General features: G+C 40.7%; 1 protein-coding gene across 1 annotated transcript in view; it reads right to left on the bottom strand.

The window, feature by feature from the left end:
* The window catches only part of brf1a (BRF1 general transcription factor IIIB subunit a), a 139,720-nt gene that overhangs the window by 10,920 nt on the left and 101,354 nt on the right, over positions 1–27,446 (bottom strand). Inside the window, exon 17 of the mRNA XM_042500550.2 lies at positions 4,655–4,706. Coding sequence (XP_042356484.2) covers positions 4,655–4,706 — 52 coding nt within the window. The remainder of the gene's footprint in view (positions 1–4,654; positions 4,707–27,446) is intronic.

Here is a 27,446-nt window from a genome sequence, read left to right as displayed (position 1 = left end):
GCTGGGCCACTTTCAATTGGCAGAAATAACCCTGTTACTCCTCCTCTGTCTTGTAAAGTGATCGTTTCCTCCCTCGGCTTGTTTGAAAAATGTACAGACTAATTGCTGGGTCACTGAAGAGAGGAGGAATGAAATCAGTTTGTTGTAATGCAACCAACAGAACGAGCCCAGCCAGAGACACCCAAAGCACAAACATCTCTTTTCAATCTGGCCCTGTCGCTGCAGCGTTACATAACCGGAGCCGAGAGCGAGAGAGAGCGCCGAGCAGCCTCAGCCAATGGCGACGGCCGTTTGCTTCCAGTTCCCAGGGGAGGTGAGGGGGGTTGCTAAGTAACAAGCCTTGTTGACCCGGCCCCTCGTGGCAATGTTTTCTTCCTGGTTGACAGAGCCTGAGCTCCCAGAGCTCGTCCATTCAGAGCTGCCAGCAGCACATGATGGAGAGGGAGACAAAGACTGAGAGAGGAGGAGGATGAGGATGAGGAGGAGGAGGAGGAGAGATGGAGGGATGATGGGAAGGAATGTGGAGAAGGAGAGAGGAAATATAAAAGGATAAAGTCGGGAAAAAGAGAATGGCAGCAGAGCGAAGCGTTAACGGGAAGAGGTGAGAAGGACACGAGGAAATGAAGCGTAAAGTGAGATGATGAGGAACGAAGGAAAAAGAGAGGGAGTTTTAAAAAAGAGAAACAGGAGGCGGCTGGAGGAGTAATGAAGGAGAGAAATAGAGAAATCACTTGAATTAAAGGTATTTTTTTACCCACTGTAAAGTTTTCTTCAAGTGATCCTTACTTTTCTCTGTTTAGATACACTTGAGTCTACTCCGTAATTTAGTGACACTACAGAGAAACGTGTGCTGCAGGTCAAAGTGCCGAGGCGGCCGTCCCTACAGTTAGAGCATATCTATGATTTAGATCCTGAGCCTGGATTGTCTGCACACAGCTCTCAACATGGAGGTGGCTGTGCAGGCAGCTTGCAGATTATTCGCCTGTCTGAGCGTCTGTTTCATCTTTTTACACAGATCTGTAGCTGCGTTTACATGCACACTTTCTCAATCTGATTGGAGATTTCAGATCAACTGTTTACATGGGATGGCCTCTTACACGATCTGGTGTTTATGTAACAGATGTGGTTACGGCATAGAAGGGGGTTCGACACATGCACTGATTTCCAGCATCTAATTCTCACTGCTGCAGAAGACCAAAATGACACATAGATTGGCTTCTGCTCTCCTTTCTGACACTGAAATCGTCTCAAAGTCTGAACATAAGGAGGAGACTCACATGCTCATCGTGGAGAGCTTTCTGCTTTACACATTTGGACCTTTGATCAGCATGCTGAGCCTACATTTTTACTTTATGTCCATCCCATATGAAGAATGCAAAAACACGAGGCAGAGTGCCAGTCCTTCTGTTCAATTTCCATGTCTGGCCCGTGTTTTTTAGCAGAAAACTTCTCCCCTCTCCAGCTTGCAGAGTCTGCTAAGTACACAGCAGTGCGTCAGGTGCAGGTACACCTGGCTTTAAAAGCGAACTGCAGCTGACACTCTGATTGGTTGAATTCGTGTTTCACCCAGAATACTCCTATGATTAATTAAAGGACCAAATACAACCCCTCTGCCCCCGTTATGCACTGTTTAACTTGCAAAGGGGACTGCACACACCCTAAATGATGCACTTGTGTCACGCGCTTTAGACCATGAACTATCAATCATTTAACCCATTTAATCCCATTGGTCACAACAGTGATTGCAAAAAAAAAGTTTAAAACAGTTACTGAATGATGTATCAATGCATTTCAAGCAAATACAAAAATCAAAAACATTCTCAATGAAATATGTGCAGTGTCACATGTTCAGCATAAATTGTCACATGACCAGAGCAGTTTTCTTACCGTTTGCACACGAGGAGAGCATCAAAGCTCCAAAACAAAAGCTTACATATACAGTGTGTTAACATAAAGACAGAACAGAAATTTTTGGTAAACGTCATCTTTAAGGTGTCTTGTACTGGTATGTGTTTTGCAATAACTCAACTTTGTTCAGTGTGGTCATAAAATTAATGAACATGTTGAAGACAACAACAGAGACCGGTGGGATAACACAGTGCATCTAGGTGCATCACACTTAAACACGAGCCAGGCTGTTAAAATTTGAATCATGATCTTATGCAAACAGATCATGACAGTAACAGCATTATCAGTTATTACTATTATCAGCATTACTAATGCAAGACGATTTATATATTCTTATGTCTGGAAAAATTGGGGGATTAAACGGGTTAAATGAGTCCCTAAAGTGCTGCGACTGTGACTTTTAAACATTAGATCCTCAACATAACTGCTGCCAGTTTGCTCCTTTATGGAGTGATGAAGGAGAATATGGCAGAGGTGTTGACAAAAAAGAGAAGTAAACCGTTAGAAATAAGACAGATCAGCAGTACTGTGAAACAGGAAGTCTGTAAGAAGTTAGGAATGTGTAAAACGAGATACGGGCCAATAAAAAGAGTCTATATGAAGTCAAGAAAGCCAAATTTAAGACTCTGAAGATGTAAAGCTACCTGTGATTAAATTTGGGTCCAATTTAAAATCAAATTAAGACACAAAGTTGTAAAAAGTGGCCCTGAAAATGGCTGCTGAAAGCTGTGAAGCCATAAATGAGCAGAGTGAGAACATGGTGTTCAAAGACGCGGCGTCCGACTGGGTTTGAGCAGATAGGGAACATATTGTATTCTTTCTGGATTCATCTAAAAGCTGACGGCAGGCCAACAGAAGCCCATCACTGCAGGGTGGTAAAAAAAGACCTCTAAAAGTGCTGTTTTAGACATTTTTATGTCTATGTTTAAGGCTGTATTTATTTTAGGACCCTGTCAGAGATTTTTAGGAGCAGTGAACGCCCTGGAGGGAGAAGGAGGGCGGAGGAGGAGGAGTAATAACAGAAGGGCAAACAAAGACGAAGTGAGGCTCACCTCTCACACGGCCTGAGCGGAGATTTATCTTTCCCTCGTCCGCTCCGCAGGAGATCTGAGCAATCAGCAGTTAGCTTTTAATGGTCGACCCGGAGAGACTGACGGGGAATTACAGTCTGCCTCCAGGTCCGTTACAGTCACAGCTTCATTATGTGGAGACGGGAAGCCTCCTGGTTTGGATCTCTTCTTAAAAAGTTTAAAGTCTGGTGATATTTTTCTTAAAGTCCGTGTAAATTGAATTTAGAGATTTGTCTCAAAAACAAATTATAAATGTTGGAAACTGATTGTTGAAAACATGTTAGAGACCCTTTACTGTAAAGCACTGAACTGTGGAGTTAGACGGTTGACTGTTTTTTCACCATTTTCCTGTTTTAAGATTTTTTGGGCGGGCCATAAACCATAGCTCGATGACACACTGGAGCAATACTCAGCATAACTCCGCCCCTGACGATGTACCAGTATAAAAACAAAAAGCGTGATTAGCATAGTCCCCTGATTGGGCGTGGCCTGGTTTATCAAAAAAAGTGCCAGTGGAAGATCCCCCACACCCTTAGACTGAGGTCCTAGCTAAGCCCCCTAATGTCCTGAAATCCCAGAAATGTCCTACAATCCTAGACACACTATAAAATCCTAGAAACATCCTAAAATCTTGAAAATGTCCAGAAACATGTATGGGACTGCCGCGACTGGCCTCCATGCATTTTGCATATAGCAGCTTAGTTCCCAATGGGAAGTCACTGTCTGACAGCAAGATAAAGCACTAAAAATATTTAAAACATGGTGTGTACTTAAATATTTTTTAGGTGGCTGAAATACGTTTTGCTGCTGCCTGCATCTATGACAGTACGCTGATTAGCTTCAGTGTCGTTACCGCTACCTGCTTCTCCAAACTGGAGCATAACAACTGAGATCTACTGTAGTTAACACACTGATTGTGTATAAGTACCTCATATGACCCCACTCCAAAAAATCCAAACTATCCCTTTAAGAACATAAATTTAGATTTATATCACATTTTTATCAGTACTTTCCAACGAGTTCATTGAGGTTTTTGCCCATTATGAGTTGATGAGCTTCCCAGAGAGTATGGCTGGCAGTAGTACTAATGTTGTGTATTTTATTCGTTTTAGTAATGGGCCTGCTTGTTCCCGTACTGCTCCCCAGCTGATTTGCCTTTGCTGCTTTTTGCCGGTTTAATTTGTTCTGTATTTCCAAACTTTCACATCGTAAAAATCATAATTTGTTTAATTATATTTTCTTTTTAGCTGCTTTCTGCAACTTCTGGTACACACAGTACCAGTCATGACAATAAAGCTACTGTGTGTGTGTGTCTGTGTGTGTGTGTGTGTGTGTGTGTGTAAGACAGTGAGTCAGAGAAGATAACACAGTGAGTGAATATCTGAGTGAGTGTTTTAGAGAGGAAAAAACGAAGGGGGAAGTTATCTGTCCCAGTGATTGACTAGGTGACTGAGTGTTCGTACGTGCATGTCTGTGTGTGTGTGTGTGTGTGTGTGTGTGTGTGTGTGTGCACGTGTGTGTGTGTGTGTGTGAGAGAGAGAGAGAGAGAGAGAGAGTGTCTGTTAAGTGCAGGAGGGTGAAGCGGGGTCTAAAGTGAGTGAGCGGGAAGACGAAGCGGCGGGCGAGCAGGTGACAGAGACGAGGAGCAGATGTGGTGAAGATGGACGTGGACTCACCTGCTCCACAGCGAGCTTCTTGCTGGGCTGTCCGGTGATGAACGGCTGCAACCTGCAAAACAAACGACAACACAACATCAACGCAGTCCCAAGCTTATGCGAGTTTTTCATTCAGATTCATCTTTTTTTTTTTTCTTTTAACAGGGAACTGGGATGCGGAGCCTCATGCACACCTTTAATAAGCAAATTGGTTTGATTTTGTTTTTGGAAACATGGCGAGAATTGTATTTATAAATGTCTAAATCATATATTTTTATATAATATTTTTTAAATTATTATCTATATAGAGTTTTTTTCTGGCTATTTCCTTGTTTGTTGTTGTCATTTATTATTTTTATATATTTTAAATTACTTCACAGACTTTTTTTTAAACATTTCTTCACATTATTTCCTTGGTTGTTATCAGAATTGTTGTTATAGTATGATTAATATCAGAATTACAGATTTGAAATTATTTTACATTATTATTAATAATGTTTGTTTTGAGTTGTTGTTTTTTTTGGGGAGGGTACTTAATTTTAGGTAATCTGTGTAATTTTTTCTTAAGTTGCTCAGTTATCAGAATTACGCATTTTAAGCACTTTTCTCGCTCATTTAATTGTTTGGTGGCGGGGGGGTCTAACTTTTAGGTAAAAATGATCATGATTATGCATGATTATTTTATAGAATTACTGTTTTTAAGCACTCAAGTCGTTTCCTTGTTTATTTTTTTAATATTTTTTTTCTCATTTTGGGTCATTTTTTCTTGAGCTGCCTATTTTTTCACATTTACATGTTTGTGAAAGAAGTAAATCCGATTTGCTTGGTTCTCAAAGCATTGAGAAAAGGGAACCAGAAGTCCTAAAATAACTTTTTACTCGTTTAGGACTCCTCTCTGCAGCACTCTGCAGTATCAGGACTTCAGGTGCAGATCCACCTACTCTTTACAAGAACAGGAGAAGGTCTTGATAGTGATAAAAACACTGCTCACTAAAAAGACAGGAAATCCTTTATCACTATTTTGAATCACAGCGAGGCTCTATGACCTTGGAGTCATGTGGCTGCAGAAAATGAGGACCATTATTCACACTGAAGAACAGTCTGAAATGCCACCGAGTCCACAACAGAATTAAATGTGTAGATTTTATGAACGTCTCAGAGTAATGACATTCACTTCCACACAGTTCATGACTCGTCACTGTTCACCTCAGCAGTGAGGACACTGAGACTGTCTCTGTTTCTCATTCCCTCCACTCTCTTGTCCTTCATTTCCATTTCCCTTGTTTTTTGGAGTTTGGAGCCTGAAGGCGGGCACACAGTACGAGACGTGACACCGAAATACAGGGTCTCGTAATCTTAATGAAATCCTTCGCCTCCACTGTGTCAACAATAAAATCCTGTGATAATGAATGTAATGACATGAATTTTTAATGTCATGGAGAGTTCACGCAGATCTCAAAAAAGAGGAGCCTGAATCAGGCTGTTTTTGGGTCAGTGCTGTTATTGATATTATCAATACTGTTTATCTTCAGAGGACCATCCATTTACTGCATTTCTTGTCACTGATTAGCCAACATATTTGCAGATAATTATCTATTGTATTTTCGACAATGTAACATTCACTGATATATTTTCTTTCTCTATATACCTTAAACAAGGATACAACTTTTTTTGAGCAGGCAAAGGGCAACTTAACGACACATGGCCAAAAAAAAAAAAGGTAAACGGTTTTAAGAAAATTACGTGAAAATAAGCAAAAAAAAAAAAAAAAAAAAAAAGCAAGAAAATGAAAAAAAACACAACGCAGAGAATTGACAATAAAAAAGTTTTTTTGTGAAATAGTCTTACATACATAATTAAAATGATTATAAATATATTTTTCTAGACATTCTTCCCAAGTTTTTGATAATTTTCTAATAATTCTCCCCCCTTTTTAAAACTAATTTTCAGGTTGTATTCCTTGTCAATTTTTACTAATTTCTTTAAATTTGTGGGAGATATCTTTCCAAGTTGGTCACTGCCTTTTCCCCAAAGTTTTTTTTTAAGAAATGAAACCAGTTTGTGCACATTTCAAAGAGTGAAATAGCTTGTGAGAGGCAGCTGAATGCAGCTTTTTGGTGTAAGATTTATACAGAGTTAGTGACTATTTTTGGGATAACAATCACATTGAAGTGGGATGAGCTCCTGTTTGGCATTTTACTCTCAACATCTACAAATATAAAAACAAAATATTGATTTAGAATATTGAGTTTAGCTGCTAGGAAAACAATAAAAAGAAATGGTATGATATCGTTGATGAAATCTTTGTAATGGAAATAATGACTTTTTCAATAAGCTCCAAGAAACTAAATTTGAAGAAATTCAGAAGAATTGGAAAATGTTTATTTCCCCGAAACACCCTTCTTTTGTTTGAATATAATAATTAAACCCTGTATTTTTATCTCTATTCATTTATCTTGAATTCTGAACACCCTGTGTCCTATTTTTTTCTTTGTTTTTTAATATAGCGTAAAAAAAATAGAAAAATGGCTCAGTCTCTAAAATTACTTAATTAAAGATGACTGTGTGATGGCTACTGTGAAGTGAAACCAAATGAATAAAATGTTTTAAAAAAAAAGTGAAAAACATAATAATTAATAATCATTGTAATATTAATAGTCTTTATTGCTGACTCTCGCCATCTTCATGCAGAGCACAGCTGGAAATGATTAAAAATCTGCGAGCGCTCTTTGTATCCTGAATCACAATATATTTATATTCATTACGCTCATTATTACTGGATTTACTGTTGACACAATAAAGGTTGAGGATTTCATTCTGGCTGCTCTTTGAGTCTCTTTTGGCTTCAGGCCACCGGCTCAAATTTCCAACTCACAAGGTGAGACATAAAAAAACTGACTGACAGGCCGACCGACTGTCTGTGAGCGCACTCTCTTTCTCGACAGTCGCAGAGATAATCAGCGATGAACGTACCACCGGCGGTAATTCCTAAGCAGCCGTCCTCGCCGTCCCACCGGCTGGAATTAGCATCGTTCCCGGAGGCTCCCCCCGCCCCCTTTTCCCTGCCCACCCGGCCCGGCGCTGAGCCCTCCCTGGAGGCTTACAGTAAGTGCTCAACTCTCACTGATAAGAGACAGAACGCCAGTGAGCTTTTAATTAATCTGCTTTAACCAGGGGAAAGGGGGGAAAAAGGGGGGAGGATGGGTAATGGGTAATGTGGCATCTTCACCCCCCCCACAACACCGTCCCCTCCTCTCTCAAAGCTCATTAGAAAAAAATCCCAGCCAGGCCGGCGAATCGCTCCCCGCTGAGAGAACTATTCAGGGCCCCGTACATGTGCTAGACTGTACTCGCTCCCCTGGGCCCTGACCCGGACAGCTGGGGGGGAGGGAGGGGAGAGGAGAGGGAGGTGAGCAAACAGGCAGAGAGGTGGAGAAAGGGTGAAGAGGAGAAGGAAGGCACCGGGATAAAGTGAGCAAATAATGAGATGGACTCGGGGGCACAGAGAGGGAAGTATGGCACCAAGAGAAGAGGGTCAGAGTCTGAGGGTCTACGGCAGCAGAGAAGGAGGTAAGGAGGAGGAGAGGGAGGGAGAAGAGATAAAAGGAGTGGGAAATGAGGGAGGCGACAGAGGGAAGAAGGAGATTTAAATTAAATTTCATCATAAGATCGTTGACCTGCATGTGAAGGCTGGTACAGACTAGATTTTTAAATCTTATCCGACTGTTTAAGCGTGGGAGACTGCAGACATAATGACACATTTTTAATGATTTTTAGTGTTACGATCGTCAGAATGCACACACTAGACGATTCGGCCAGATCATGAGACCGCACACTCGCTGTTTTTAGTTCAGATGTCACGGTGGCGATCCCACAGGTTTGTGATCTCACAGACTCTCAGAAAAACAAATATGGAGGAGGATCATGGTCGTCAGCTGGATGCAGCTGCGTGCATCTTGTTTTGCAGCAAAAAAAAACTAAACATAGAAAAAGGTTATGGATCAAGTCGTGGCTGAGAAGACGGAGTGAGCGTGGATTATACTTTATACCTAAAATGGACTATCACCTCCCAGAAATCCCTCATACGTGGCCGCTCTCACGTATAAGGGGCTCGCCTTTATTATCACTCCACAACACGCCTACATCGCCTTTTGATAGGAAATAATGACGGTGGCTGCAATAGAAATAAACCTGCTGACGTTTTGATCATCCATTGCTATGCTTCTTATAATGTTATCGCGAAAGTTGCACACATCACTCAGTGGAAAAGCAGTGATTGTGTTTTATCGACATTTCAAAAATACTGCTCAAGTTATGCACAAATCTGTAACCCCGCCTATTGTTTACGCTGATGTTTACATTCAAAATCCTCCATATAGCTCGAAGTCAGCAGGAAGAGAGTTCACAAACTGGTGAGAGGATTTCCTCGTCCCTGTGATGACCTGCAGCCACACTGTCCAACACAACCACAAAAACCGCAAAATAGACATAAAAGCCTAAATTCAGCTCAAAGTTAGCGGAGCTGACAGAGAGGCGGCTGGAAGCATCCGTGCCTCGTGACGTGTCCACCATCACCTCCATCTCCCAAATATCCTGATGAAGTGATTGCCATGAAATTTGGTTCAGACATTAACGTTGCCTTCAGGATGAATTGTAATAACTTTTGGTGATCTTCTGACTTTTCCTACAGGGTGTAATATCTGGCTGAAGTTTGATGGAAGACATTTGTTACTAATTCAAAAGGCTTCTTCATTTTTTTATAACTTTAGTTAAACTTCTGTTATTTTCTTTAGCAAAACATCTGAAACTAAACGGCAGCGCGCTTTTCATTAACAAAAACGACCCTCAAATGGGCAGATTTTAAAAGGAACTATCAACTGGAAGTAAGAAAACTCATTTAAAATCATCCAAATCAACAGTTACACAAAAACTGGACCAAACAGCATGAGCCAAAATTGAAACAGATCCTCCCGCTTATTCTTTATTACAAATATTTTCATTTCTAATTCTTACTGAGCGTCCCTGGAGTCTTTTACACTGAGAGATTTCATAATGAAACCAGTGGCTGCTGCTGCTGTGTATAAAGTCAAAACACACACACTCTCTCAAACACACACATACTTTCTCTCTTATTACCACATTCACTTCCTTCATGATTTCATTTCCTGCATTAGAGCCATTTTCAAATTACAATACCCGCCCCCGTCATCTTATAGACTTAATATTATTGTAAGTGTTGTTTACGCTGCTGTTTGCATGTCTCCCTCACATTATGTTGTAGTTAAACTCGTCAGCATCAAGGTGAGACGTTCTTACAAGCCTCTTGTTGTTTTCGATCTCGCTCGCCGATGATTGCATCTGTTTGTTTGTTTTCAAATCGGCTTCTACTTCCCATCAGCGCTTTTGTATTTCAGCTCTGTGCGAATAAACTGAGACAAACCAATGCAGAAAGAGAATAATTCCATTATTCATACGATAATCCAATCAATAACATGACGGGGAGGAAGGAGGAGACGGAGAGGAGGAGTAATCTGCAAACTGGGGGTTGAATGAAATTAGTTCTGCGATGAGCGCGGATGTAAATAAATGATGATAATAATCTGAGCTTCCAACTCGATTTTCCAGCTGGGGACTGGATCCTAGGAGGCACACACGCATGCATACGCACACTTACACACACACACACACACACACACACACACACACACACACACACACACACACACACAGCTTCCTTCAGCACAATTAAATCAGACATAATCACAATAAACCCACACACGCAACTAACTGTGGTACCCACTCATACTTTCCCAGACACGAAAGTACACAAACAAAACGCACACAAGTATACACACACACACACACACACACACACACACACACACACAATGCAGACTCACAAACTCACAAATGAGTGAGTTGTGTCCATTCAGGCTGCAGTGCATTGTGGGCCGGTGTTCAGCTTGGCAGGAGGAGACGCCGATTCAGCCAAAAGAACTGATTGTGTTTTCTTCTCCTCTGGCCGGACAGTGCAGCACTGACCCCATTCAACACACACACACACACACACACACACACACACACACACACACACACACACACACACACACACACACACACACACACACACACACACACACACACACACACAGTACCTGGTACTGCAGATTCACAAGGGAAGGGATTATATAGATGACCATGTGTGCACAAAGACACACAGGATGACAGACTCTCGTGCCCACGCGTACATTCAGCTTCTACGCTCTCTTTCTATAGGGTCTGTTATTAACCTCTAACTGCTGCACAAAATCATCTTAAAAGGACAAAACACAGCAACCACATCACACCGCATCATTTGATTACTGCAGAAAGGGAAGGTACCGCCAGCCCTACAATTACTGAAGGACCAGCTCCACCACAGCAGCCCCAGTGACGTGGGACATGCCATTACTGCTGTGTGGGCTTACATTAGACACAACAGAAGTGCAGGTTTTGACATTAGCCATTTGTGGCCTTGAGGCAACAAAATGTTAATTGTGGCCAACAGATATCGCAGGTAGGTGGCTGCTAAAATTAGCACGTGTGGGTTCATTCAAACACAGGAATCCCGCTAAAAAACAGGCGACAGACTCTTTTCCCATTGCCAGTAGACCAGAGTTGTGCACACGTCTTTGCAGAAGATTAAAGGCCTGAAAACAGGTTGGCAGGGGCATAACACCAAATTCTGGGCGCTAAGCATAAGTGGTCTTTGTGGTCCCCCCACCGTTCCACTCTTAATCTCTCATTTACCTTTTGATTTATATTTATTTACATTTTGTACAAAGTGAGTTTTTTTGGGGAAAAACTGACTGACACTGACCGTGTGTGTTGGTGTGACCGTGTGTGTTGGTGTGACCGTGTGTGTTGGTGTGACAACACCATAAGCAGTCACTCACTCTGCTCGAGCTGTGTTTCGAGACGAATCATAGTGCACTGGTGAACTAAACCATTTTGCATCTTTCAGGGGTTTATATATGATAGTACATGGGTATGTGATATACAATTACACAAAAGTGAGGAAACAATAGACTGTAAACTAAGAGACTATGAGAATACAGCTCATGTTTATCAAGATATTTTCATTCTGTTAATGTCTTTTTATGAACTGAAGTGTGAAAGATAACAAAGGCAGTTTTTAAATTGCCTCTCCTGTAGGCTGTTGTACCATAATGGACTGCAGGCGTGTGACGTCTAACTCTCTGTAAAACCAACAACTTTTGTAATACATGCATGTATCTGTGCACAGATTAAACAACCCAGATTTACTGTACCAATCAGTGATCTTTAGAGGTGCCGACAGGTGGATTTTTGACAGAGCCGGGTAACTGTTGCCCCTACTTACAGTCTTAATGCTAAGCACGCACGCACACACATACACACGCACACACACACACACACACACACACACACACACACACACACACACACACACACACACACACACACACACACACACACACACACACACACACACACACACACACGGGGCCATATTTAATAACCCACTAACCCATCCGTGGCCGTTTGATGAGAGCTGTGACATTTCTCCAGATGGATGGGATTTCTGGGTCATTTAGTGCTCGGCTGAGCACTGCAGCGCTCAGATCGTCCTTCGCAGATATTTTTGGGGACCGTGACTGGTCTTGTGAACATAGATTAGCCATTCATTGAGACGGGTGGCTCTTAACGGGTGTGGGCTAAACACACACACACACACACACACACACACACACACTAATTAATGGAAGATAATGTGACAAGAAGGACGTGCAGTGCAGCTGTCTGATGGAGGGGGACGTCTGTCCAAGACAGAAATAACATAAAGCATTTCATAAAGTATCATTTTGTTATGAGGCCGTGTTGATGGTCGAGTGTGAGTGTGTGTGCATGTGTGTGTGTCTGTGTGTGTGTGAGTTGCCAGAGGCCGGTGGCATGACCAAAAGGGGAGGATCACAGCGTTACACACCACTAATCACACAAATGGGGAGGATCACACGCTATTAACACACATCTCCACATACACACACATACACACACACTGACACACAGCTCTGAAGCCTGAGAGATCAAAGGGTTAAACAGGACTATGATCTTTCTCACAACACACACACAGACGCAGACCTGTCACTACAAAGCCAGACCTCGTGGCGACAAAGTCACACTTGATTTTCTAAAATAAACTCTTGAAAAATTTGATCTTAGACGCACCTCAGTTCTTAAATTACATGATTTGACATGAAGCTTAAATTACAAACATCCATGTTTTATGTCTCCTGTGACTGCCGCCTCTCTGCCTCTGTGCCGGTGCAGCTGGTGCAGTCAAATCAGCCTTCAAACAGCGGTGTTACCTCTCCTGTCACTTTGCTCCTGCTGCAATACACTAAATTGCAAAAGAAACAATTAAAACTAAGTTCTCAGCACAGACACAGACTAAAACAGACCTTGAAATGAACTTTGCGCTCAAAAATAAAGTTTTAGAAAAGAAAAAGCATTCAAACTAAAAAAAAAGACGGACTAATTGCGAGCTTTGATGTTTCCAACTTTATATAAGCTGTGAATTAGGAGAAAGTTTTTTTCTTTTCTCTTCTTTGAAGGAAAAATACCTGATATCTCTATTCTACACAAACAACACAATTAACGACTCACAAACTGAACTCAATAAAACATTTCAGCTTTACATGAAATGTTTTACTGATCTGGAAACAACAGAGGTGGAGTCATCAGCAGATAATATGTTTAGCGCGTCACATATTTCCTGTGGCTAAGATGTACTCTATTGGTATTTCTTTAAGGATACTGGTATTGGTACTGGTATCATAACTCTTTAAATAATACCCAGCTGTGCCTCTCATTAATGAGGTAGAGACGGAGAGTTGCGCTACCTCATACAGGAGCAGAAGCCCAATCACAGCCAGTTCCAAACATATTTAATAATGTGTTACATAATAAAGCTGAGAAACACAAATGTTTAACAGGTCCGCCATTGTTGTGACATAATGTGTTTGGTTGAGGCCATAATTCACGGTGTAAAAGCTTGGGAAGACTGACCATGTTCAGAAAAAATTTTTCATTTTGTTATATTAGCATTCTGTGCCAAAAAAAAAGAATAAATTACAAAAAAAGGATGTGTAAAAACCTCAAAACTTCACAAAGCCAAAGGGAGCTGCACTTTCAGCAGAAAACTCTCTGTAGGATTATTTACCACATCTCTTTCACATTGTCATTTGACATATTGCTAGATTAATATTTTTTTATAACTATAGTTTGACCTTTGTTTTATTATTTTGGGAGAAATAGGGAGATGCAGCAGCGTCCTCCACAAAAGACAGACGGCTGTCTAGTTTTGGGATTCACTGACATTTCGGTAAAGGAAACTTTAAGTTTAATTAGTATGCAAAAATTCTTAAAACTTTATCAAAAGGAAGTGAGCATTTAAAGCTGTAATCCCTCCCTGTGGGACGAGCTTCCCACCATCAGCAGGAAATCACATCGTCTTAGTATTCAGGCCCACACGCCAGACTTTACTCAGCTCAGACCGAACGTCACGTCCTCCCCCACTTCTTCAGTTTCTGCTTATTTCTCTTCCCTGAAGTCTTTGAGTTTTCCTGAGAGTGACCCGGGTTACTGTCTGCTGCTCTCATACATCATCACATGTGTCCTCTTTGTCCTCTGAAAGACACTTCAGTCCTGTTTCTTTGGAGGCTTTTGTTAACACGGTGGATGTGTTAATGATTTTCTAGAAAGGCAGATGGTTTTCTTCTATTCGTGGTCACTCAGGTCACCTCAGAGACTTCAGCTCAGTCGACTTCAGCTGCAGTTTCATTTGACTTTCAAAGCTATTTAAGTGCAGAAATAAATAAGTGTTTTGTTTTTGGACTGACTAAAATTTTATTGTAAAAAAAAAGAAGTCAATAACTCTGTTTTATCTCATTAATGAGAGTTTTTTCAGTGGTACATGCAATTTGTTGTACGTTTGAAGTATTTTATTGGGTCTGTGGATCTATCATTTTCAATTAAAACAAAAAAAGACGAAAACAAAACAAAAAAGGCAAATTCAAGAGAGAAATTTTCAAAGTTTTTACCCAAATTTTAAACTTATTTTGGTGGTTATTAAATCTATGTCATTACAATATTTCAAGAGTGTCTCTGAAACACATGTAATTCTCACTATCACTCATCAAATCACAGGTCACAACGTTTTTAAATACTTATTTCACTCCCTAAATTACTGGCAGATATTTTCTAAATTAATATAAAATGTCAGAAAATAGATGTTAGATCTAACTCCAACTACAGTTTGTTTTGACTTTAACAGCTTTTACTTGATGTACAGAATTAAATTAGTTCTTTGTTTTTGAGTTAAATCTTATTGCAATAAAAAAGTTAATGACTCTGTTTTAGGTTTTTACTGGATCTACTTTGCAATATAACCATATTTTTAATGTACACCAAATACAGTTTAAATACAACCAAGATAAAATAAAATAGTAAATGTTCTATTTTTAACTTTTATTTTAGTAAAAGTTAAAATCAAAGGGTCTTTTCCCCAAAGTTGTATTCTATTTTTGTTTAAACTCAATCAATTTATCTCATGACAATAATTCAATAAAAAATTGCTGACTAATTTATGTTTTGTTTTATTTAAATTTTATCTCAAATTTTATTATCTACTTAATAAACCAACAAATCTTCTTTCTTTTTTATTTTTATTTTTATATATTTAATTTCATCATGTTCATAAGGTTATTGTATTGTATTTTTTTTAAATCTATCTTTTTCCAATACATTGTCTCCTGACTTTGTACAATGCTTTTGTTACGACAGACATGAAAAAGATGTAATATATGAAATAATAATAAAGGTTAATATGAGTTTTAATGGGGTGAGCACCTTCTCACAGCCTAAAAAAGGACTGAATATCAATCTGAAATACAGCTTTTTTGCTCTCCTTGCACATAAAAATATAAATATATTTAGTGAATGTTGTTACGGCAACGTAAATGTTATCATGTGTGGTCTCAGCGGGATCGAACCTCCGAAACAATCACTGACACTGGAAGCTCAACAGTTTACATGTTTGAGGTACGAGCTTTCTGTGTGACAGCGGCGATTAATCTGAGCTCAATGGGAGAGTCTTGGAGTCACTTGTGGAGGTCAGAAGTCAAACGGACATCAACAGCGCCGGCGGCGGCCCTGTGGCGGCAGACTTTTCAGTCTCCATGACGACCATTTACAGCAGCAGGGAGTGGCTCCTGATGCCCAGTCAGGGCCCACTGTGCGACACAGCGGCCGAGCATAAATCACTCCCAGAGGACAACAATGGGGCCATATGTAGCGCTCTCATAAAGGACGACACACACACACACACACACACACACACACACACACACACAAAATGCTGCCAACCACCTCCAGGTCTCTCAACATGTGGACAGATATGATGATTTTTTTATTATTTTTGTTTGTTTTTTATCTTGTGCAATAAAGATTATAATAAGGAAAGCAATATTTTGGGTGAGTTCTTGTGGCCTGATGGTTAATTACTGCCATAAGACTCCAACTGATTGATTCCAGCCAGATATTTCAGTGGTGGAAGAAGTACTCAGAAAAACATATGAAATAAATTTAGAAATTGACTGCAATGTTAATCAAAAATATTAATAGCTATTTAATTTTCAGTCAATTGCCCAATCACTTTCATAGACTAATTATTTCAGCTGTAATCGTATTGATGGTTGGGTAATTAATTTATTAAAAAAATAATATTTTATAAACTTTACTGTTGTTTTTGATGCAAAAAATTGTAAATTAATTAAAAATGTCTGATCAGTTTAGTAAAGTAGAATATTTACCTCTGAATTGTAGTGGAGTATTAGTATAAAGTGGCAAGAAAAGAAAAAACTCAAGTATAAATACCTCAAATTCATACTTAAGTGCAGTACTTGAGTAAATGCACTTAGTTACATTTCACCGCTGCCAATTTTAGAAGTATCTGCATTTTTCTGCTTACTTCTTTAAACACAGTAAAGTACTTCTTTAAACACAGTACCTGAGTAAACGTATTTAGTTATTTTTCACCTTTGGCTACCTTCGCTGCTGTCCTTCTCTCTCACTGTTTTGTCTGTTTCAACACTTCTGACTGTTAACATGAAGGCAAAAAATCTGGCTAAATAAAAAAAGATTTTAAAAAGAAGCATAAAAATTGAAATCATCCTTCAGGATTTGGGTGAAATATTCTCACAGTGCTGCCAAATGGTTTTAATGAAGTCCTCCAATTTCCAAAAGAAATCAACTTGTTTCACACATTTCCCAGAAACGAGTGTCCGCATTTAGAAATAATTACCCACAAGTGTTTGTTTGTGGAACTGGCTGCTCACTCGAACCCATAAAAGTGTGCAGTGACATCCGGGACGTGAACGTTGGCGTGAGCAACACAACAACGCTCAGTGCTTCATCACACTCACAAAAAGACACAACAAGCCAAAGCGCTTACAGATGCCCCGTGGAGTTTTCTTGTAAACATTTAAACGCTATGAATAAGTGTCCTTCCTCAGAAAACTTTTGCAAAGCCAGAATTGTAAACATTTAAAATCCATCCACGTTACTTGCTTGCAGTCTTTTACTCCTGCGTGTGCATGATACAAACAATACAACGGGCCCACGCATCAAAAAGACTTCATGATGCTACGAGTGGTCAAAAACTCCAGAGGGAACCTAAATTAGAGCACACCAATTCATGCTGTAATGAATAATGGTACCCATGTGACTAAAACAGGCTTAAATCCAGTACAAAACTAAAATTACCAGTTGTATAGCACCGCAAACCAGTAAAGTGTTTCTTCGAGTTTACATCACGTCTGTGAAAACATGGATGCTTCACACACGTCTTCCCCCGGCTGCTCAGAAGGCCTAAAACAACAGTTTAAAGGTGGGCACCCAAAACTGGTGTCACCGCTTCATACCTGACCAAATGATATTAGATCTTTGTGTGAAACTGTGTCGGGATTAGCGCATGAATTCCTGAGTTGCAGCCAAAAACATGTTTAGTGAAGTCACAGTGACCTTTGACCACAACTTCTAATCAGTTTATCCTTGTGTCCAAGTGGACATCTGAACCAAATTGTTAATTTATTTATTTTGTTAATGAAATCATTTGTTTTTGTATAAATAACAGCTGGGATTTACACATAGATGATTTGTTATTTGTTTATTTGTTGTTGTTTTTTTTACCGTTTTTTAGCATCTTGAGCCGGATGCAATGATATTTCGTTCAATTGGCCGCCTCTTTGGTATGGAGTCTGAATAACAATAAAGAAATCTTGAATCTTAAATTTGCGTAAATTCCCTCAAAGTGTTCTTGAGATATTGCTATCATGCTAATGACACAAGCACAAGGTAACCGTGACCTTTGACCACCAAATTCAAATCAGTTCATCAATGTCATAAAGTGAATGTTTGTGCAAAATTTGAGGAAATTTCCTCAAGGTGTTCTTGAGATAGCACATTCAAAGAATGAGACAGACAAGGTCACATTGACCTTGACCTTTGAACACCAACTGCACAATAGTTAATTCTTGAAACCAAGTGGACATTTGTGCCGAATTTGAGGAAACTTCCTGAAGGTCTTTTTGAGATATTGTGTTCAAGGAAATGTGACGGACTGGATCCCCTGACCTTGACCTTTGACCATCAAATTCTAATCAGTTTATCCTTCACTTAAAGTGGACGTTTGTGTCAAATTTCAAGAAATTCCATCAAGGAGTTCTTGATTATATCACATTCAACAAAACTTTGAGCCATGACAACAAAATCTAACCAGCTCTTTGAGGAGTCCAAGTGAACGTTTGTGCCAAATTTGAAGAAATTCCCTCAAGAGAGATAACGCTTTTCAGAGAGAGGAAAACGGGTGGACTAACAACCCAAAAACAACGCCGCTGAGAAATAAAACTCTGTGACGAATACAAGAACAATATTGGATTCAAGAAATATTTTATGAAAATAATCCAAACAAGTTGATATGAATCTGAACACAGTGGACACACGCACGCACACGCACACGCACACACACACACACGCACGCACGCACACATGCACGCACAAACACACACACACACACACACACACACGCACGCACACACACACACACACACACACACACAGGCTCAGTTACAGAGACTGGATAAAAGGTGGGTTTTGTTTCACTGTAGCCAGAAGCTCATCGTTTCAAAAAGAACCTCGTGTACTGAACATCCTCCTCTTTCTGCTGAATCACATCTCCTCCTCCTCCTCCTCCTCCTCCTCCTCCTCCTAATCTGCTCTTAAAGTCAGACTGGAAATCCCTCCTGCCTCCTCAGCGCCAGCATGTTCTCCTGATAACTCTCCATCAGGCACAATTATTGTACTTTCACGATGACTTTAACAGCGCCGCCGCTCTGACCTTTAAAGGGTTTTCAACCTGGATCCTGTTTTCTCGTGTTTTTGTGTCTAAGTGACTAATGGGAACAACAGTTTTAGAAACTGGTCCAAAACACACTGCAATGTAACCACTTAGGGCACAACCAAAGTGTACATCCACTAAAAGTGCTTGTTTTTGCCACAGATACGCTCAGATTATTACTCACTTATTGAACTAGAAACAGCGCTGAAGTTTCCAGCGCCAAACCCTCCAAACACCATTCAAATAAAAAGTCATTTTATCATCATAAAACACCTTGATTCAAAGTCCACAGAAACAAGATCAAACTCCCAAAAGACCTGTTCAGGGTTCCTGCAGCTTCATGCAAAGTACATTTTTAAGACTTTTTTTTCCCACCATAAAATTTAAAACCAATTTTCCGACAACCAAAGTTGAAGGAAGACAATTTTATTTTTTGCCTAAATGTTTATTGTTACATAATATTTTTTTGTCCCATGAAAAGATTAGATGATTTATGTCAACTCCAGAGGACAATGAACAAATTACATTATCATAAAAGCATCTGGTGTGAAATATCTGGCATTTGGTTTGTTTTCTGGGTGATTCTGTGTTTGATTTTGTGAGATTTCACTGCTTAGATTCTCATCATGACGAGATTAAAAAAGGAGTTTATTACATTAATTAAAAAAAAAAGATGTTGCTAATTACTTTGAAATTTCCCAATGCAACGTCTGAAAAAAAAGATTCACAAAATCTTACTTTCCAAGAGCATTTTTAAAACTTCTGAAGGATTAATTTAAGTCAATTTATACCAATAAAGTGTTATTTTTATATTAATGAATCAAACGCCTTTTAAGATTTTTTAAGGAACCACAGGGACCCTGATCTTGGTTCATCTTTCCACTGCTCCAACAGTCAACAGCTCTGGTCCAATTGAAATTAACCCTTACATCACCCAGTTAGATGTGAAAATATGCTCGATCCACACATGCTAAAATTACCATTTATTTAAAGGGAGTTTGGCAATTTCAAATTCATGTCTGGTTATGCAGAAAAGATCATTGTCTTTAATAAAAAAAAGTCTACCTCTGTATCATGTATAATGTTCTCAGCTACTTCATATAAAATCCTGGATTGTGTTTTTAAATATCGTTATGTATTTGCTACGTTAAGTTACCAAAAATCCTTTATGAAAGATTTCAGTTGCAGAGGTCTGGAGGGAAAGACGAGCTGCATCATCAATAACTGGTTTAGAACTGTTTTAAGTGTTTCAGGTTGTATTTTTCCGGTAACTTCTCTAAAAGGTCTCCGTCTGGTTGCCCTCCTCACTTCTTAACCTCTTTTAAAGGTCGCAGTTGCTCTGTTTGTCTCTGTCGGACTGCAGCGTCTTCACCTCCACAGAGAGGTCACTGCTTTCTCTTTCTCTCTGACACCATTTCTCTTTCCGTCTGCCCTCCATCCTCTCTACTTTCTATAAAATGAAAGTCCTCGTGTCTTTATTTCACCTCCTTCACTTCCTTAAAAACTCGGGTCATAATGTGCCTGTACCTGTAACTGCGTGGAAGTATCACATGTGTTTTTTCCTTTCTTTCTAGGAAAAGATAAATTTACTTTTATTGATATTATTTTGTTCCCTTTTGGGTAACACTTGAAATATTAAATCAGGGGACACTAAAAAAAAAGTAAATGTCAACACTTAGGTGTTTTTTTTTAACCCTTTAAAACCTGAGCAAATTGGTTTGATTTCTCCCAAAAACATGGAGAGAAGATAATAAGCACCTGAACAAGACATGGCCCAAAAAACTAGCCAGAAATTAGTCAAATGGTAGAAGAAAATTACCCAAACATAAGCAAAAGAAGAAAAGTAAAAAGCAAAAAATAAAGAATTAAATTAAATGGGAAAAAATCATGAAAATTAAAAAAAAAAATCTACATTGTTGTCTGTAGGATAAGTTTTAAACACAGAATTCGTCTAATAATAATTTAGTTTTATTGCCTGTTTTTCTTTTATTTTCTAGGAAAATAGCTTTTTTTCAGTTCATTTTTTAGGGCATATTTGGGACATTTTTTGACAAAAAGCAAAGCAAAAGTGGTTTGTTTTTAAAATAAATCAAACCAATTTGTTCAGGCTACGAAGAGTTAAATAGTTTGTGATAGGCGTCTGAATGCAGGACATGAAGACCGATGTCGATTCAGATTTCAGAGGGTTAATGTATTCAGTGTGTTTGCTTCAGTCACCTTGATTTTAAAGAGACGTCAAGGTCGCTCTCCCCTTCAGATTACACTCTGTATGGAAACGTCTGTTTACTCGTGAGATTAACGTGTTTACAAACTCACCACATTAACTCTTTAAGCACACACTCCGCATGAGGACGAACATACGGACGACAAGTGAAAATCACAGATAAAAAAAGGTTCTTAACGCAACTTTCCAGCAGGAATTTGATCCAAAAACAAGCGAGAAATTTGCAACAACATCAGCCAAGTTCACACGTTTCCGTGACGACAGCACGCAGCGACATGTAGCAGTGTTAGGCTACATAATGTAAACAGTTGCAGTAACGTGCCTGGAAAGTGCTCTTGAAAGTAAAAAAAAACACGACGTTTTTACTCACAGGGTTTACTTTCACATACATTTACCTCATTATTGTCTTATTTAAACTCGCCCTGAGTCTGAGTCCGCAGTTGCTTGAACCAAACAGAAGCCAAGTCTAAAGCTAAAATCGAGGACCGAAACGTCCCAAAAAGTACACAGCACTCTTTCAGGGGATAGTTTGGATTTCTATGAGCCAACGAATGGATGCAGGACATTTGGACGATGCTGCACAGGAATTTTCAAACACATTTTCAGATGTTTAATAACCTTTTCTGTCGTTTGGCTTCTGCTGAAGTCTGTTTGCACTGACGTGCTTTTATTTTTAAGGTGCTTTGCTGTCACACAAAACTTCTTCTGGGGCCACAGAGAGCCTAAGGAGGAAAGTACAACATCTATAATTTATATTGTTTTTGGGTTTCTTTAACGTTGAGCTGTACATACACCTTAAGTGCAAAGAAAAGTGTATTAAATTGCATCTGGACAGGAGACTCAGTGTAAATATGGCTCTTCTTCCTACCAACTTATGAACAAAGGTGCGTCTTTTATTCCTTTTAACTCCCTTTATACAACAGTTTACATAACATTTTCTCTATTTTTTCTTTAAGTTAACCTATTTTATCTTCAACATTTTATAGCAAACATGACTCTCCTCTCTTTAGCTTCCTTTGTCTTTGCACCTCTCTTTTATATCACTCATCCTTTGGATGTACTTTGTGACAACTTAAGCAAATGCATCCACTTTATCTCTTCTTTGCCTCCGCTGCCCTTCAGCCACGCTCACTTCTGCAACGCTTCACGACTCTCTGCTGGCCGACCCGCGCTTCCTCCTCCTCTCCAACGCCGGGGTCAAACCGGGACAGATGTACCGGAGCTGCTCCTCCACGCTCCCTTCACCTGCACTTTCCTGCAGTCAGCGGGCGTGAACTCACCTTAACAAACCACAAAACTTTACATCCCTCTCCGCTCTATTAACCTCCCCCTCCTGTCTGTCTGTCTCACTTTCTATCCTTTCACCGTCTCACCCTCCTCCCCTCCCTCACCTCCTTCACTCATCCACTCCGCCGCGACTCTCTCTGTTAGGCTATCAGTCTCTGCCGGGCTTAGCGGCTCGTTCCTAATCAGCTTACTGCCAATGAGACTAAGCCTGAGCTGAAAAGGCGATTGAGGGAGGCAGTTTAGCCACTGGCTGACAACTGGCAATAGCTGGGGGGGGATGGTGTCAATAAAACTTAGCAGGGAAAGGGAATAAAATATAAAAATGAACTAATATATCATCTTGGGTTTTAAGAGAGAGGAGACCGACTTGAGAGCGAAGATAAAGAGGGACAAAAGAGGAAGTATCTCGCTGTATTTCAGTGTTAAGGCGTCCCTTCTTGTGGCTCCGGGGGGGAAAGCCTTCAGCTGCTAAGCTACGCTGCGGCTCTGTGGGGCCGTGAACTACCACAATAGTATCAACTCTTTTAGTGTCAACATTTTCGGCTGCTGGCTGGGCTGTTTTTTTCTCTTTTGCTCTGTGGCTAAGCCGTGGATAAAAACTGGGATGTTTTCCAAATGGCCCAGTTTTAGAGTTCCCCCTCGAAATTCCAGCCCTGGTTGTCCCATTAGTTACAGTGCGAAGCGCGCTGCAGAACAAAGGTTTGGCCGTTGAAAGCTGTTTGGATGGGAAAGGCTGCGGAGGGAAAGCTGCTGTCGCTGCTGCGAGCAGAGCCGGATGTCCAGAATCAAAGAGATGCTCTCATTTCTCAGTGCGTCATGAGAAATGGGTTCGTCTGAGGAGGAGGAAGGGGGGATTAAATATGTGAACATCTCTGTGGATGAGAGTGGAAGCAGAAGACCTAAATGTAAATGTATGTAAAAAGTGCCTTATTTAACATGAGACCTGCAAAAACATCTCCACAGGCGTGTCAGCCTCTGGCATGTGGCGTCACGTAAAGACTGGCACGTCACGGTATCACAGGACGGATTGTGAGACAAAATACTAAAAGCACCCAAAATCACAAGAGTGGAGCTCATGTTAACATTTTATCTCATCAAGCTGCAACATCACGCATGACTGCTGTTCAGCGACAGAGTCATGCTTTCTCACTGGGTGCTTTTCTTCCTTTAATTTAAAGTTTAGCTGTTCCTCTGTGTCACTGACACTAAACTTAAGGCCTGTGGGCCAAATCTGGCCCCTGATAGGGAGCGCTAACTGGACTGTTAGTAAATTCGGAGCGCTATAGGAATGTACTGTTCAGTTATCCAGAGCACTGCATGCTGGGAGCGTCAGAGCGACTCTGGGCTCTGTGTCTGGGGAGAAGGAGCAGCAAAACGCCAAACGAAGTGAACGTGCAATGAACTTGGAGAACCTGAACTCTCCGTGGTTTCGATCAACAGCTCTCTCATTTTAGTGCAGAGCGTCAGATTGGATTTGGGAACGCAGCCAGAGTCAGAGGGCTGGAGCAGACAGAGCTGCACCACGCTGACTCTGCTTTGCTCCATGGCTGTCGCCGTGGAGACGAGAGACAAAGGTGGGATCCAAGGAGGTGTCAATCAAAACGGAATCTGAAACACGATTATCCTCAAAGTGAGCTGTTTCCAACTCGGTTTTCTAACATTTATTTTTTGTAAATACTTACGGAGACACTCAACTTTGATATAATTTGTGAATATCGAAGGTTTTATCAAAAATAAATTGACAGGTCAGCAACAAACAGCACTAAATATGTAGATGTAAACAGCTCTGAACAACGTGTTGGAAGGTATGAGGAAAATTAAGTGTTTGTTTTTTCGTTTGTTTGTTTACACTAAAACATGTAAACATGTTCTGGTAGAAACTCAAAATGAAAGTATGAACCTTAAAATGAGAACAACAGGTCTCATTTTTTAATTTTTAAAAAATCTTTAGGCCTTGCATTTGAGTATTTTTACATAGTAGTCGTGCTACTTTGACTTAAGCAACATACTATAGGTAAATGTTATTTAAATGTGTCTGTGAAACCATTTTAAAATACACTTATTTAGTCTCAAAACTGCACAATCAGCTTTTCAAACTAACAACTGTTGAACCTTTAATTCCTGAAAAGCTCACGTTTTGCAGGAAAAAAAGAAGCTTTTAATCTCATCTGCAATGTGCGGCACATCACGTGGCTGCAGAGTCGCGGCGAGTGGGTGGGCTGGGCCCGGCAGCACCCACGACCCTCTGTCCGTCTGTTTGTCTGTCTGTTAACCTCCACCAGCATCCAACGGCTCATTGGTCACAGTTTGCAGGAGGGGGAGCGCAGAGGGGGATCAGAGGCTTACTGGGAGGGGCTGCAAACCACAGACAAATTATACAGCCTCCCCTAACACAGCTGGTCACATAACAAGGAAAAACATCCTCCACCATCGAGTGTGCCGGGCAGGAAAATATGATCCACACTGCAGAGCCCGACCCCCCTCCTTTTCCCCTTTCGCTGCAGGTGGAGATTTAACTGGAGCCGCTCTCCATTTTTCCTGTTTCTGTATAGTTTTTTAAAACGCTCAGATGACTTTTTGACTTTTCGCGACACCTGCTCTGACAGGCTGAAAAACCAAAATGGGAAGTTTTTCCTTTTTTTTTGTTTTTCCTCCCTACTCTTGCACAGCCACGGAGAAGTGGCGGCGGCGGCAACATCTGGCCAGAAAACTGCTGAGCTCTCCAGTTTGTCCTCAGCGCTGGCAAAGTCTGTGGCTCCGATTTACATTTCTGGAAAACCAACACAGACCACAGTGGTTGCCCTGACTCCCCTCTCTCTCCCTCTGAGAAGAAAAATGTAGAGAGGAATTCTCTTTTTCTTTCTTTTCTTTTCTGTCTCCAAAAACAGCCCAGAAGAATTAGACACGTTCTCTAAAAACAGAAAAAAAGGGGGGAAAAGGGTTGAATAAGGGGAGAGAACAGATGAAGGAGCAAAGGAGCAAGAAGAGGAAAAAATATCACTGGAGGGCAATTATCTGGGCTATTTCTGGAAGACTGCTTTTCCATCCTCCAGTGGGGACGGAGGGAACAGGGAGGGTCTGTTTGGCAGCTGGCTGGAGGAGGTGGAGGGTGGAGAGACAGACGGAGGGGGTAGAAAAAGAAAGGAGAAGTGAATGAGTGCATGGGACGTCTGAAAACTAAAAGACGGTCCAGTACAGTGAGTACAGCGGGGCTCTGAAGGGCCGAGTTAGCGGGGGGACGGAGAGAAAGATGAAAACAAGGAGTGGGAGGAAGGGAGGGAGACATGGAGGTGAAATGGAGCGACGTAAAGAGACAAGATAACAGAGGGACAGACGCCAGGAGACAGGAGAGGGACGAAACAGGCCTGCTCTTTACAGAGCTGTGAAGTCGTGTCTTTAGCTAGTAAAGACATAATGTAAAAGTTTGTGTTTTTAAGGCAAAACATTGACAAATGGATGACTAAAAGGACACAGAGGAGGAAACGGAAATGACTTTATCTGCTGGTTTATGGTGGTATAAAGATGATCTGATACCCTGAGGTCAAACACGAAATAAATGAAAATAAAAGACAATGAACTAAAAGCAGATATCCCGAGGACCCCAAACGGGTCGAAATATAAATCCAAGAGTCTGGACTTATCCAGGCAGTAAGTCCAGCCCTGTGACTGAAGCTCTATTACCCAAAAGAAGACAAAAATCTGTCAAGCCTCGGGTTCATTTAATCTACAAAATAAATGGAAAACTTTCCATGACCTCAAAAAAACAATAGCGAGTAAAGGAAGATGTCAGCCGGAGCCAACAAGCCGTAACCACTACAACTTTCACCCGTCTCTGTTTACTCAGACTGCTCTCATCAAACCCGCCGCTCCGCCGTCACACCAATTCTGCTGCTCATTTTCAAGTCCTGCAATCACACCAGTCTGAGCCAAGTGAGGCAAATTTACACCGTGTTTTGTAAAGTGCAAACACTTCAGTGGAGAGATCAAGAGACGAGATGAAAGAGACAAAACGGGGAGGAGAGCAAAACAAAAAAAAACAGAGAAGAAGACAATAAAGGCAAAGAACTCGTTAGCGAGATGCAAAAGCCCAAAGCAAGAGCAGACACGATGGTGCGGCGTGATACAACGGGGCCTGTAGCTGCTGCTCAAGGCTTTTAACTGCGAGACACAGAGAGGATTAGAAAAGTAGGCGAGAGAATAGAGGACAGACGGAGGAGAGAGAAGGAGGTCGAGAGAACAAAAAAAAGTGGGAGAAGGAGACAAAGTTGGAGGAGAGAGAGAAAAAGACGATGGGAAACAAAGTGAGAGGAAATGGAGGGGAAGGAACAAGAAAACAATCAGGGGACACTGTGGCAGCCTGCTCACAAAATCTACCAGCCAGATTACAAATGTGTTTTTGGCTGGTGAGAGAAGCAAATCGAGCAGCCACTTGCATTTTCTATCAGCGCTTGGCTAGTAGCTGGTGCTTATTTCCGTCCCTGAAAACAGACTTGATTGATAATTTGAGTCGAACTCGAGTCTAATGCTGGCTTTAAGCTCAAAATGAGATGAAAGTGTCACAACTCTTCGAGTCAATACAACAAAGTTTGGGAATTAGTTGCACTTAAAATCTAAATCACATACTACCATAATATTTACCACGCCACATGCAGTTTAAACATGCATTTACTGAAATTACTGGGTTTGTTTTTGTTTTTTTCCCCTTCTGAGCAGATAGCATTAGCTCATCTGCAGGTTTTTGGATTCATGCTGCATGTATAAATTAAATCTGAACTGTGCTGCGGTCATAGAGTTTAAGAGAAAGTCGGCCAAAATGCAAACGCAGC

This window comes from Plectropomus leopardus, chromosome 14 (assembly GCF_026936395.1).
Source record: "Plectropomus leopardus strain MGB_pleo_1.0 chromosome 14, ASM2693639v1, whole genome shotgun sequence".
In the NCBI taxonomy this organism is placed as follows: Eukaryota; Metazoa; Chordata; class Actinopteri; order Perciformes; family Serranidae; genus Plectropomus; species Plectropomus leopardus.
Note: the sequence above shows the minus strand (reverse complement) of the source record. Positions and strands in the feature narration are given on the sequence as shown.